Source organism: Cetorhinus maximus, chromosome 10, assembly GCF_964194155.1.
Source record: "Cetorhinus maximus chromosome 10, sCetMax3.hap1.1, whole genome shotgun sequence".
Taxonomy (NCBI): Eukaryota; Metazoa; Chordata; class Chondrichthyes; order Lamniformes; family Cetorhinidae; genus Cetorhinus; species Cetorhinus maximus.
The window spans coordinates 90552553-90568035 of record NC_135888.1 but is presented as its reverse complement, the minus strand read 5'-3'; the positions used below and the strand labels follow the sequence as shown (position 1 = coordinate 90568035).

Genomic DNA, 15483 nt, shown 5'->3' with positions numbered 1-15483 from the left:
GCTGTTTCTGCAGAGCTTCTGCCAAAGCTATGGTAGTAGATCAGGGGAACTCCATGAAAATTCCATCTCATAGTCATTGAAATTTGAGATAAGCATAAAGACTAGCTATCCTTGAACAAATTTGTCCATGCAAAAAGTTAATTTTTTAATATGATGTCTGTGTATTAGTGTTGATGTTAAAAATCCATTTTCCTCAGCATACCCATGCAAATCTGCATTCAGTGAATTTCTGCTGTGAATACAAATAGTGTAAGTGGATAACTGCATGAACATGAATGGCACACATCATTTCTTGGCCAGAATCTTCTCATTGGTGAGTGGAGGTGGGCCCCACTCGCCGACACATAAAATGCATCCCGGCGTCACCGCGCGTCATTCAGATCCTCAGTTCGGCGGGCGTGCATGGAAGTCAGCTGTGCACGCGTCAAACTGTCAAAGGCCTGTCAAGGCCATTTAAATTCCAGTAAAGATAATTAACTGAGCTGCCCATCCGACCTTAAGGTTGGCGGGCAGGTGAAGAGCCCAGGCGGCCTTCGCATTTATCATGAAACCTCATCCACAGGCCGGGATGAGGTTTCATGAAGGGTTTATAAATTAAATAAATTTTTAAATTAAAATTCATTGCCATGTCCCAGCTCATGTGACACTGTCACATGAAGGGACATGTCCTAAAATTTTTTTATTTTCTTTACTAAAATTTTTTAAAATCAAACTAATCTCCCTGAGGCAGCTCTGTGTCTCAGGGAGATTTCTGTGCTCTTTCGCATGCATGCGCGAAAAAGCGCAGGCCCCAACTCAGCCAACTGCCCCCCCGCCCACACAGGGAGCGCCCAGTGCTTCCGGGTGCATGTCACGCTGGGCGGACCTTAATTGGCCCGCCCATGCAAAATGGCAGCACCCAGCCGATCGCGGGCAGTGATCGGCTGCGTGCCCACCCACGCCTGCTCCCGCCCACACCCCCACCCCCCCCCACCCCCCGATGGGGAGAAAATGCTCTCGCTTGCGTTAGATGGTTTCAAATTTACTACTATTTCTGACAATTACTGTTATATGAACTAGCCACGTTGAAGTTAGTCTCAAGAACCCATTTTTAAAATTATAATTTAAGACAAATAATAAAATACTTGTTGTAAAGCCTAAGTTTGTTTCCATTGACTTATATTGTGGCTTCTGGCAGAGTCATAGAACAATGCGATTACTTACTTTTGCTGATGGAATACCCTCCGGAGGTCGACAATGGAGTAAAACCTCTTGGTCCAATGGAACCTCTTTCCCTAACGGCTCTTGTTCAAAATTCTTCCGCAGATCTCCAAATCAGAAACAAGAACTATAATTAAGTAAATCTGCACTGTTATGAAACATGCTCTGTTAAAAAAAAAGCACTAACACATGAATTCTGTCTTCTATAAAAATCACTTTAATTGAAGTATTCAGTCTGGCACTGGTGAAAATTTGAACATTCTTACAAACCGAGATTTAAATACCTGCTCGTATCTATTATCTAGATAAAATTAGGGTGATAACCAGGAGTCTCCAGTCAAATCTCAGAGAGGTCCATTTAATCTTTGTAACTGGTGAAACCGATATTCATTCTTCAATCTCAATTACAAAGTTGCTCTAATAAGAATTTGACCTGGATTTATGTACGGTTGCGAAATTGGTATGGGGCAGGACATATGCTCAATGTTTAAACTCAGCACTGATCCTGACCCATTGGACTGATTATTTATGCAAAGCAAGTTCCTGGCAGGAACCACCTCTCTCTTACCACCTCCCCCCCACCCCCAACATCAATAGGGAGCCATGCTGAGGAGAGAAATTAAATCAAATGTTATATTGAGGGCCTTAGACAAAGCTGAGAAACATAATTACCCTCAAACATAAGTTGAAACATTATACATAAAAAACAACATTAACAAAAGCAGGCAGAAATATCTCTTCAAAAAATTATACATTTAATCAATGAAATTGCTGATTTATTAAGCTCATGCCATCTCACTAATAATTTACCAACATTGTGATGATATGTTTTATGGGCATTCTTGATGTGGTTATTTCCAACTTAAAAATAGAAACTATCCAAGCATATCCTTCTAACCTTCAATCTTTATCATCATTGAATCCCTCACCATTAAGAACTTGGTGGTCACCAATGGCCAGAGTTTAACTGAATCAGCTGTATCAACAACATGGCTAGGAGAGCAGAGCAGAGGCTCTGTACTCTGCAATGAATGGCTTATCCCCCACCAATCAAAATCCCTCAACTACCCAAAAGGCACAAGTCAGGAAAGTGATTACCACTCAAGAAGCTTGTCACCATCCAGAACAGAACAGTCTGCTTGATCAGCACTCCCTTATTATCTGCCCTGTCATAACTGGACTATCAACAGGATGCAGTGCAGCAACTTACAAAGCTTATTCTGACAGCGTTCCCGAGCCCCATAACATCTATCAGCGAGTATGACAAAGGCAGCAATGTTATGAGAGTACCATCACCCCCAAGTTCGCATTCATGTCACATGCCAGCATATATCACTCCTCCTTCACAGTCACTGGGTCAAAATCCTGGAATTCTTTACTTACCCAGGATGGGCAATAAATGCAGTTTTATCAGAGTTGCCTGGTCCCCAAGAACTAATTATAAAAACTCAAACACACAACTATGAATAGGGAAAATCATAGGTCAGAATGAAAGCTGGCGTGTAGTGATTGGCAGCCTGTCATACACCCCACCGAATATTCCTTCCATTGACTCCAGTGGTAAGGACAAGGACTATTACAGGTAGCCATCTGCTACTACCAGTTTCACACCCCTGCTGAAGTGGAAAGTTCTACCCACAAGTTCAATTACTTGAACAACATGCCCACAATCTGGAAAGCCACAGGCTCTATTTCTGATTAATATCCCTTTTGCACCTTATCATCAAATGGCTACTTCCCACAGACTCCAATAGGGGATTTGCAGAATTGAGAGCCATAATGAAAATGGATGGACTTGAATAGGTTAGAAGGATGCATAAGAGGAGAATTGGACAGTGAAAGATCATACTGGACATGTTACTCGATTGTCTTGGAAGAAATTAAAAGAAAATTCCGTAGGTTATATTTCTATGGTACATAATTATAAAAGCAGTACTAAGTTGATTGTAAGAAGAAGATGATGGTATACATCAGAGGTTAAGTTGGGATATTAGTAGAAAGATAATTATCAATAAATTTGCAGGCAAAGCTATTATCTTCATTATAAAGGAAACCATAATCTGTAACTAGGTAGTTCTGCCTTTCTGCTCAAGCGTAACATGAAAACATTTGCTTTATTCCTCCTTATTGATATTTTGAAGCTCTACTCCAGTGCTATAATGAATGGGTTAACTGTGTTGCCCCACAGCACTTTTTAAAAGCCAATAAGTGAAAATACTTCCACGACAAGGGATTTAATTTTATTATGTGCCAAAATTAGTTTGATATGAGTATGATATGTCCACTCTCAAAGCTGCATTGGACAAACTAACTTGTCCAAAAGATAAACTTGTCAGGCTAGAAATTATGTAATCTCCTATCACCAAGACTTTCAGACAAGGCCTGAAAAGATGAAAGATCAGCTGTCAACTTAAAAACTACAGTAGTCTCATCATGGCCAAAGTAAACAAGGACAGTAGTGTCACAGGAGTTATTGATAATGTAGATTACAGACAAGGAGAGGAAGATAAATGACCATATGTCTTGCATTCACTGAGGCTGCATCAGATTTTACATTCTGGCAAGACGGTTCAATAAAATTTATGGTCCCACTAAACGATCATTCCAATATCACACAATACTGGCTTTCTTTTCCCAGAAGTTCAATGCTAATTTCTCATTATTTAACTCTATCTGAGCTGCTTCACTTCCTTTTAATACTAACAAACCTCATTTTCATTTGCAGCCAGATACAAGGGATCTGGATGATTCCATTCACTCAGTTTGTGACTTCCCTGCATGCAGCTTGCAAGTTTATTTTTACGGCATGGAGAGCCATCAGCCTCTAACTTCATGCCTCTTTTGTGCACCTCCTGCATTAGGACCTGAACCCTGTCAATGTCAATGGGGGCAGTGGTGCCCATAATTAGTCCACTTTTCTCTCTCCATTATAATCTTTAATGCTGAGCTGCAGCCTTCTGAGTTCTGGTTCCTTACCAGATCTTACGCTCCCCAATCAAGTGCGTTACAGAGCAAGTTCTATGGATAGTTGCCTATTCAAATCAGGAAATTAGTTTCTTAAATCTTTTGCACCAGTTTAGAAATATTGAGCTGGCAGCTGGCCCTGCCCACTAAAATGGTCATGTCCCTGACTAAATTAATAAGCCTGCCAAGTTCTCATTGAGGGCATCCATTTGGAGCCCTTCAAATTATTCGTTTTCTGGCCCAGAAGGCACTAGTGGGCATGTTTTAAAGGTTTTACATATTTAAAACAAAATCTAAGAACCTGACTACTGTGCACTAATGAAACTAATAAATTGTTCTGTAAAATTTATAAAGTTATTGTCAGTGAATTAAAATCAGCTTGCTCGCTGGGGCGGAGGTGGGCTAGACAGTTATTAAAAATGCTTATTCTTTTGTGATAAATCCATTTTCAGCAGTATAAGTCGAACTGGACCAAGTTACCACACTTAAATACATCAAAGAACATTTTCTATTGTAGAAATTAAAAATAAAATGATGTTCTATTATACTGCTAATTGCCCATATTCATAGAAAATTTTATGTTTGTGATTATGCAGATGAATTTGAGCAGAAACTTGAACCATAGCTTCACTTTGTAAAACCAGCACAATTTCACATGGAATTTGCACCTGAATTGTAAATTGCAACCAAAGCGGAAATTTAACCATTACCTTCAAGTTAAAGATGGACAGCTGGAGAAACACACAAAATTAAAGAATGACAGAAAACTTCATGAAAATTAGCATTATGTACTTTTAAAGTTAGGTACATTTATTTCTATTTACAGAATTCACATGGATTTACTTCTGACTTCCGGTAGTCCTACAACAAAAAAAAATCTGATTTTTGTCTCAATTTTACCTTAGTATTTGTTTCTCTAATTTTGTCACAGTATACAAGGGGTTAAAATCTAACTTCACTCAAGATGTCATGTCCCAGTTCAACTCAATACAATTGCCTGGATTTTGCAGTAAGAGAAAAAGCAAGGCTGTCGGTGTTCACCATTATTATGGAATAAGTTAGATTATCAACTCCAAGGGCTGGCACATGCGCAGTTAAATGTGGAAATCAGGAAGTGGCGGTCCAAGAAGTCCTCTAGAAGCTGCGCTATACCAGTATCTTGCCAAAAAGCTTGGCCTCCAAATGCTTGAAGAGCACAAAGTTGTACTTACCCACAAAATGTGCCAGAAAAAGTTAGGACTCGTCCATTCAAGTGTATGTGATTTTTTTAATGGTGCGATGTCTTAATTACTGCCAAGCAAGCTCTGTAGCACTGAAAATTAATTTCTATAAGTTTGGAGTCTCCTTTCTTCAGATTGTAACTATTTTTGGATATTAAAATAGTACTTTTTCTTCCTGTCTCTTTTATCTTTCTTTCTCTTAATCCTATCCTCTCTTTATTTTGCTTTCTGTAAATGATTTTATATTGATTCACATTTTCAAACTTAAACTTCCGAGGAATTTCCATCCGCCAAAAACTTGAGAGTTGGAATTGGGTGAGATCTAAAAGATCTAAGATCTCAAAACCGACCCCAACCATCTCCAACCCACAATCTTCCAGACTTAATGGTGGAGTGACAAGGACAGGCAGTCAGCCAGCTCACAGGAGACACTATTATGGTGAGACTGGGATCCTCACATTTAATTTACACATTTAGCTTTGGACAGCCAGTTTCCCAGGTCTCAGGAAACCCTTTGCATCACTGCTTGTGGGTCATGCAGGTCAGACCCACCAAACATACCTGCTTCCTTGGGGAAGGCCTCCCCCCTTCAGATGCACATACACCCATGTAAAGAACTGCATCTTGACTCCCTGGGTTCAGACAATGTCTCCCTCGAATCGGATCCCCCGCCCACTCCCAGGGGTTGGGAATCAGACAGACCACCCTGCCACTAGCAGTCGCAGGTTTCTCACTTACAGCTGTGGGCGGCTGCTCCAGAAAGCTACTCACACATCTGGAAGCTAGCCTATCAATCAGACTGATTTCTAGGTGGGAATCCTGTCAAAAAAAAATTTCAGGGTTAAAACTCGACAGCATGCAGGAATAACTGGACCTTTAAGTTTCTCAACTGAAATTCCATTTCACTGACGGGAAAACTCACCCAACAATATCAGGGCCTATGAGTTTTCATCAGGATTCACCAAACTATTGATTGAAGATAATTTTTTAAAAATTATTTGTTCACTGGATGTGGGCGTCACTGGCTAGGCCAGCATTTATTGCCCTTCCCTAATTGCCCTTGAGAATATGGTGGTGATCTATCATCTTGAACCGCTACTGTCCATGTGGTGTAGGTGCACCCACAGTGCTATTAAGGAAGGTGTTCCAGGATTTTGACCTAGTGACAGTGAAGGAATAGCGATAGATTTCCAAGTCAGGATGGTGAGTGACTTGGAGAGGAAATTCCAGGTGGTGGTGTTCCCATGTGTCTGCTGCCCTTGTCCTTCTAGATGGTAGAGGTCGTGGATTTGGAAGGTGCTGTCGAGGGAACCTTGGTGAGTTGTTGCAGTGCATCTTGTACATGGTACACATTGTTGCCATTGTGCGTCAGTGATGGAGGGAATGAATGCTAAGGAGGGTTGGGTACCAATCAAGAGGACTGCTTTGTCCTGGATGGTGTCGGGCTTCTTGAATGTTGGAGCTGCACTCATCCAGGCAAGTGGTGAGTATTCCAACACTCTCCTTACTTGTGCCTTGTAGATGATGGGCAGGCTTTGGGGAATCAGCCCAAGCCTGGATATTTTCCAGGTCTTGCGTCATATGGACATAGACTGCTTCGGTATGAGGAGTCATGAATGGTACTGAACATTGTGCAATTATCAGCGAATATCTCCACTTCTGACCTTATAATGGAAGGAAGGCTATTGATGAAGTAGTTGAAGATGTTTGGGCCTAGGACACTGCCCTGAGGAGCTCCTACACCTGTGACTGAGATGATTGACTTCGAACAAGCACAACCATCTTCCTAGTGCTAGTTATGTCTCCAACCAGTGGAGAGTTTTCCCCCGATTCCCATTGACTTCAGTTTTGCTAGGGCTCCTTGATGCCGCACTCAGTCATATGCTGCCTTGATGTCAAGGGCAGTCCCCTTCACCTCACTTCTTGGGTGGAATTTAAAGACAGCAGGATTTTATGGTCCCAGCAAAGTCAACGGAGTTTGGAATGGCTCACCTCATTTTACGGTCCCATCCCTGTTGTGACAGGGCTGTAAAATTCCGGTCCTTGAGTTCAGCTCTCTTGTTCATGTTTGGATTAAAGTTGTAATGAGGTCAAAAGCAGAGTGGCCCTGGCAGAACCAAAACTGAGTGTCAATGAGCAGGTTTTTTTGCTGAGTAAGTGCGCTTGATATCAGTGTCAGTGATCCCTTCCACTTTGCTGATGATCGAGAGTAGACTGATGGAGTGGTATTTGGCTGGATTGGATTTGTCCTGTTTTTTGTGTACAGGACATACCTGGGCAATTTTCCACATTGCCGTATAGATGCCAGTGTTGTAGCTGTATTGGAACAGCTTGGCTAGGGATGAGGCAAGTTCTGGAGCACAAGTCTTCAGTACTATTGCTGAATGTTGTCAGGGCCCATAGTGCCTTCAACTTTTTCTTGATATCACATGGAGTGAATTGAATTGGCCAAAGACTGGCACATGTGATTCTGGAGACCTCTGGAGGAGGCTGAGGTTGATTATCCACTCGGCACTTCAGGCTCAATGTCCTTGCAAATGCTTCAGCCTTATCTTTTGCACTGATGTGCTGGGCTCCCCCATCATTGAGGATGGGGATATTTGTGGGGCCTCCTCTGCCTCCTATAAGTTGTTCAATTGTCCACCACCATTCATGACTGGATGTGGCTGGACTGCAGAGCTTAGATCTGACGTGTTAGTTGTAGGATTGCTTAGCTCCATCGCTTGATGCTTCTGTTGTTTGGCATGCAAGTGGTCCTGTGTTGTAGCTTCAACAGGTTGATACTTTTTAGGTATGCCTGGTGCTACCGCTGGCATGCCCTTCTACACTTTTCATTAAACAAGGTTGATCCCCTGGCTTGATGGTAATGGTAGAGTGAGGGATGTGCCAGGTCACAAGTTTACATTTTGTGGTTGAATACCATTCTGTTCCTGCTGATGGGCCACAGCACCTCATGGGTGCCCAATCTTGAGCTGCTAGATCTGTTCGAAATCTATCCCATTTAGCACAGTGGTAGTGCCACACAACACAATGTAGGGTATCCTTAATATGAGGACAGGACTTTGTGCCCCCAAGAATTGTGTGGTGGTCACTCCCACCAATACTGTCATGGACCATGAGGTCAAGTAGGTTTTTCCCTTTTGTTGGTTCCCTCACACCTGCCGCAGACCTAGTCTATCAACTTTGTCCTTTAGGACTCGGCCAGCTCAGTCAGCAGTGGTGCTACTGAGCCACTCTTGGTGATGGACATTGAAGTCCCCCACCCAGAGTACATTCTGTGCCCTTGCTACCCTTAGTGCTTCTGCTAAGTGGTGTTCAACACAGAAGAGTACTGATTCATCAGCTAAGGGATGGTGCAGGGGGTTGTAGGTGGTAATCAGTGGGTAATTTGTTGCTTTGTCTGTTTACACAATTCCCAGATTTCCTTAGGAGGGTATTGTGCTGAAAAAATTCTCCAATTAAGTTGCCATGCAGAAGCTCCCTAAATGTCTGTGGGCAGCTGCAGGTGTAATAAATGATGAATGCTATTTGTTCAATGCCTATATTACAAGGGTTGTTCAGTTGGTTGATCACAACTTACTTCAACATTGGAGAGATAGAAGATATGAATTTGAAGGAAGATCCAAGCCATTCAATTCTAATCCAAATGCAAGTGTGCTGTGTGATTTTCTTTATACATATGCATCTGATATCCTTCATTTTGAATTGACCAGAACTATTTCAAAGTCATTTATTATCTCACAGAGTTTGATCTGATCAAATAAACAGAATTGAGTTTGATGTACTGCTTCATTAAATCAATATTTCTTTCAGCAATTTTTCATCCCTTGCCTCCTGTTGGGAGTACAATTCAGGTGGGAACTGTATGATGCAGGAGGTTCCAGCAATCTTATTCTCAAAGTCATTCCATTTGACATTTATATCATGTTTCTCTTTGTGGCAAATTCCCATGTACCCACAGTGGCCTGCATGTGATAATGCTTGCGCAGCTATTAGCTAGAAGTTTCCAACCCCACTGCAGTTATTTAAAGGGCTGCAACTCAGTTGACCATGAGACTTGTGTCTGATAATGAATAAGTGCCTTAAAATGAGTCAATCAGACACTAATCAACAAGATGTTCCTGAAGTGATGCTGCATGAAGTAAAGCAAAGGAGGGCCATACTGTTTGTTTGAAACTCACAGGCACTCAAGATGACAGGATGAGTTTTTGTCTAGAATACTGAGGGGACCTTGTTACAAGTGAGAGAAAGGTTGATTGACAAAAGGAAAGTTACTGCAATAAGGTTACATTGCTCCAGAAAGAACACGCTAAATAATCTGCTGGATCATACAGTTAACATCTGATTTGCTTCTTTTACAATAAGCCAAATGGTATCCTTCTATGCAATAGCCTTCTATAGTTCTATGGATATCCTGTTGTAGGTTGGGGTAGTAGTGTGAACATTCACTGCTATTAGCACTCTGCTATTGATGCCCCTTAGATTGTGACACACATCAAGGGCAGGATTTTTAGGTCGGCGTGCGGGCGCAATCGGCGGCCCGGGAGCGGCTGGGGAATGGACCGCCATCCAAGATTGGCCCCCAACCGCAATGTCACACTGGCTAGCTAATTAACAGCCAGCCAGCGTGAAGCAATGCCAGGCTGGGGGCAGGAGGAGAGCAGGCACGGGTGAGCCCTGAATGAAATGTCCATGAAAGCAGCGAGCCTCAGGAAGCTGAAGACTACAAAACAATTAAATAAAGATTTTAAAATCACAAAAAAAAGCCCAAGCATCACAATCAGCTACCCAAACATGTACATGTTAAAAATTCTGTCCATAGATTTTCCATTTTCTTTATTTTAATAACGGAAACCTCATCCCGCCCTTGGATAAGGTTTAATCAAAAATGCTGTCCGCCTGGCAGACTGGCCACGAAAAATTGTGGACAATTGAAACTTTAATTGTCTTCTTAATTGTTGGCGGGCGCACTTCCAACACTAATGTGTGCCCGCCGACCAAAATATCGCACGAACGCGGGATGACGTCGGGATGCTTGCCTGACATCATCTCGCGCGATTCCACATTCGATCGGGTTGGGCGCACACCCGCACGCCAACCTAAAAATTCTGCCCCATATATTTATGACCTGCAGCAGTATTGCAATCTGTTCAAAGAGCTGTGAAGTTTGAATTAGCAATTAAAGAACGTAACAGGGTTATGAGTAAACTCACTGGAGCTTATATAATGGGATATTTGGTAGAGGAAACTGTTGTCTGGCCAATTAAAGATAGCGGGCAGGCTCCTGATGCTGCTGGCCCAATCAGAAAGTGAGCAGATCTGCAGCATTAGAAGCCCCATTGGGAAAGGTGCTTACCGCTGAGGTAGGTGGCAGATCTCGGGAGCTTGGCCAAGTAAGTTAAAAAATATATATATTCAGGGGTAGGAGGGGAAACCCAGCTCTGATTCCAATGGCCACCTTGGCTGCCACAGGGAGGCTGCCTCTGTTATGCTGGTGGCCACTCCAGGTGGTTGGTGATAATCCCACCTTTGGCAAAATGCCAGCAGCCCCTTAAAAAGGCCCTCAATTGGAACTTTAATTATGCAAGTGGGCAGCCAATTCACACCCAGTCCCGTTGCTGGAAAAATCTCCTTATGGTGGGACCGCATCAGGGAGCCGTCCCAATACAAGTGCTCACTATTTTACCGCTCTTCCTCCCCGCTCCCCCTCCATTCCTGCCACTCAGTGAAATTCAGGCCCAAGTCTTACTCTAGACTTGATTGCAAGTTGATCTTTTTCCTGTTGTGATTAGGTGTCTTTGCATTACAAGATTCTAGAGCATGCAACAGGCAATATTAACTTGAACACACTTGAACAGGCTAGATAGGCTGGGGTTGTTTTCCTTAGAGCAGAGAAGGCTGAGGGGGGTGGGGCCTGATTGAGGTGAACAAAATTATGATGGGCATAGATAGGGTAGATGGGAAGAAACCTTTCCCCTTAGTGGAGGGGTCAATAACCAGAGGGCCAGTTAAGGCCCACCCAGTGTGAAATGCGCGTGGCAGCGCTCAGCACTGCCTGTGTTGGGGTGGAGGAGGGTGAGAGCGCAAGTTCGCGCATGTGTGCGGGTGCGTGCTGGAAAATCTCCCTGAGGCACAGAGCTACCTTAGGGAGATGAAGAGTTTAAAACATTAAAAATAAAGATTTTTAAAATGTTATAAAACATGTCCCCTCATATGACTTTGTCACATGAGCAGGGACATGTTATTACTGAAATCAATCCCGCTTGTGGTTGAGGTTTCCTAAAAGGTGCAAAGGCTGCTTGGCCTTTTCGCCTGCCTGCCAACCGTAAGATTAGACGGGCAGCAAAAAGTTTCATTCAATTACCTTTGTAATGGCCTTAGAAGGCCTCTTACTTTTCAGTGGGCGTGCTGCCAACTCCCGCTGACCAAAATATCACGCGAGTGTGCAACGACATTGGGACGCTCACCCAACATCATCGCGCATCATTTTGCGCTTGGTCAGGTCGGGCGTGCGCCCACCCAACGAGTGTTGTATTCCAGCCTTTGGCTCCATGACTTGGGGAAGGCTATATTGAAATGAGCCTCAATATGTTGAAGAATGTGAAGTAATGATTCAAGATGCTTATACCAATGGTCCTTACTGATCCTGGCATCTGCAAAGGTTTTGTATCTGCACCCAAATTTTATCTATCACTGCCACAAAAGAAATGTGTATAGCTAGAGCTAAGGTCAATATACTTGGTCACCAAGGGGCAATCATTGCAGTTAGCCTTCAACTTTATATAAGCTAGAAGTAGATGATTGTCATAAAATAACAGCTGTCTGTCAGAAGCAGGTATTCTCTTACCGGATACGGTTTTGCTGGAATTAATCAGTTGTATTTTAAATTAAAACTCTTCCTGTTTATATGAGCATTGGACTTGTATATAGAGCACAGTTGGCCATGGGTTGCCATCAATGGGTCGCTGTGCTTTGGGAAATCCAGTTATGCAGTATAATTAGGCAGACCAATCATGCTATTGTTGCTACACAGTGGGAAAGGTGATGACAATGTTGGCTCTAAGATGTTGTACAATGTATCAGTACCTGATTTATCACTGGGCAGCAAAATAATTGATATGGCAGAATTCCCCTCTGTTAGATTGGAAGGAACTGGAGGCATAAAAGTCAGGAGTCATGACTACCTTGGCCGCAAGTCTCAATGCACCAGATGCCAGAGCTGAACCTGGGCCTAAGAATGTGATTCTGGATCAGTTCCAGGAATTGTACGTGAGTATGCATGTCCAGTTGCTAGCACAATGGTGTGTCTGCCACCTAATCTCCATGGCAAGCCTTCTTAGAGCTTTAATATTATGCATAAAATCATCTGACAGTGAAAAGAGTTTGGAATTAATGCTTCTCTCATCCCTGCTTGCCCTCTTGCTGGATAGACATTCCGGGCTCCTAAGTCATTTTCATTTGCATTGCACTGTCTCATTTCCAATTGTGGAAGAGGTGATTTGAAACAACATTCTGCAGAATATTGACATCAGCAGGTTGCCTAACACTCAATTTAACACTAAGAGCTCATTTTCAATAGCAGTGTTGTTGTTAGCAACTACCCTATAAATGCAGCAGTATTGCACCTGTCAGAGGTAGTCCACTTCACCAAAAGTGCTGGCCTTCAGACATGCCTCTGGTGTATCTACCATAGTGCCAGTGTTGCTTCAGTCTTTAATCTAAATGATAAGATGCCAGCAGATTAAGTTGCCTCAGTGCAAGCTGCCTGCGCAGACCTTCCACAGAAACTGGGGAAGATATTAAGACTAAAAACAGTGATATTCATCTCAAAGCTGGGCATTTGCAGTCTTGCACCCTCACAGCTGACTTAAAATTGATTTAGCTGTAGCACAACATTCTGTAGTTTCAATAAAGTAGTTTAAACAGCAGCAAGCCTGGGAATCAGCAACTTCAAGAAGTTTCCCCTAAATTAACACTCTACTACTTGAATGTTTTTTATGGTTAAGATCAAATAAAACAACAGGGTAAAGCTGATAATCAACTATAAACATTTATTCCTATTATGCTGATGTTGGAGTACTCTGTGTGAACCGTGGCAGCTGATGATGGGAGCAGTAATTGGTATTTATTAAACTAATTTGGGAGCACAGTTTTATAGCATTTGAGCTTTAAAAATTATATATTAATTTGTAATTAATGTGCTATGAAATTAACTATTTTAAACCTTAATTTGTCATTTTTGCATTTAGTAAAATCACTGCAATATAAATATGATTTTTTTCAGTCGTTGGCCATTTTTAATGATTCTGATGTTCATGATTTACAAAGAACATTTAAGAGGCTGTGTCCTGGCCAGAAGGCAGGAAGGAAAATATATATCTACATCAACCTGGCTACTCTATAAAATCATTATTTTATTTATTTTAAAAATGGACAAGGCTTAACCCTAACTAGCCACGACTCATAACAGAGGAATTTCTAACCTTCAGAAACCAGCAGGGGCCTTCTTATCTTTAAAGAGGTGTTAACGGCCTCTGTGACTGCCGACAATCAAATTCCAAAGAAATAAACCAACTCCCTTTACATTCCTAAGGCAGAACTCCAGCCAACGGAGAAGGTATGTCTGCAAAGAACGAAAGGGACGCTGACTCCTCTAGTGAACACCTCAAGATTTCAGACCTGGGAAAATACATCCTTTGTCCAAAATCCAGGAGAAAAAGTGGGAGGTATGCTACCTGACCTCCCACAAGCTGCTGGGAACTGTAATATTGATGTGTGGAACTGAACCCAGGCAGTCTCAATGGGCAAGGGCAAAATGCTGCAGATGCTAGAAATCTGAAACAAAACCAAAAAATGCTGGAAAGGCTCAGCAGCTCTGACATCATCTGCAGAGAGAAAGACAGAGTTAACGTTTTGAGTCCGTATGACTCTTCTTCAGAGCTAAAGAGAAGTACAAAAGTGGTGAAATATATACTGTTTAAGGGGGGGTGGAACAGGTGAAGCTGGATAGAAGGCCAGTGATAGGTGGGGGCAAAGGAGAGATTGCAAAAGATGTCATAAACAAAAGATCAAAGGCATGTTAATGGTGGTGGTACTCTAAAAGAGGCACTAATGGTGACATTATGGGTAGAAAGCAGAATGTGATAATGGCCGGACCAGGGTAAGCACTCTGGAAAATGACAGATGGCCCTAGTGGGGGTGGGGTGGGAGGAGGGGACGGTGGTGGGAAATAAGATTGAAAAGGTTAAAAGCTGGGGATAAAACAATGAATAAAAATGGAAATAAATTTAAAATATAATGAAAATAAGTGGGGAGAAATAAATAAATAAATAAAAATAAAAGAATAAAAATGAATATAGAAAAAAGGGGGATCAAAAAGCGGTGGGGATGGAGGAGAGAGTTCACGGTCTGAAGTTGTTGAACTCAATGTTAAATCTGGAAGGCTGTAAAGTACCTAATCGGAAGATGAGGTGCTGTTCTTTCAGTTTGCGTTGGGCTTCACTGCAGCATTTAAGCAGGCCAAGGATGGGCATGTGGGCATGAGAGAAGGATGGGGTGTTGAAATGGCAAGCAACAGGAAAGTCTGGGTCATGCTTGTGGGCAGACCGAAGGTGTTCTGCAAATCGGTCACCCAGTCTGCACTTGGTCTCTCCAATGTAGAGGAGACCACATTGGGAGCAGTGAATGAAGGAGACCAAATCGAGGGAAGTGCAAGTGAAGTGCTGCTTCACTTGAAAGGAGTGTTTGGGCCCTTGGATGTTGAGGAGGGGGAAGTAAAGGGGCAGATGTTGCACCTTCTGCGATTGCATGGGAAGGTGCAGTGGGGCGATGTTGAGGTGTTGGGGGTGATGGAGGAATGGACCAGGGTGTCCCGGAGGGAATGGTCCCTATGGAATGCCAACAGGGGGCGGGGGGATGAAGGGAAGATGTGTTTGGTGGTGGCATCATGCTGGAGTTGGCGGAAATGGCGGAGGATGATCCTTTGAATGCAGAGGCTGGTGAGGTGAAAAGTGAAGACAAGGGGGACCCTATCATGGTTCTGGGAGGGAGAGGAAGGTGTTAGGGCAGAGGCGCAGGAGATGGGCAGGACACGGTTGAG

The 15483-nt window shown here is 42.8% G+C and overlaps 1 protein-coding gene across 1 annotated transcript in view; it reads right to left on the bottom strand.

The window, feature by feature from the left end:
- Positions 1 to 15483, bottom strand: part of unc5a (unc-5 netrin receptor A) — a 329799-nt gene that overhangs the window by 212286 nt on the left and 102030 nt on the right. Inside the window, exon 4 of the mRNA XM_078549746.1 lies at positions 1204 to 1307. Coding sequence (XP_078405872.1) covers positions 1204 to 1307 — 104 coding nt within the window. The remainder of the gene's footprint in view (positions 1 to 1203; positions 1308 to 15483) is intronic.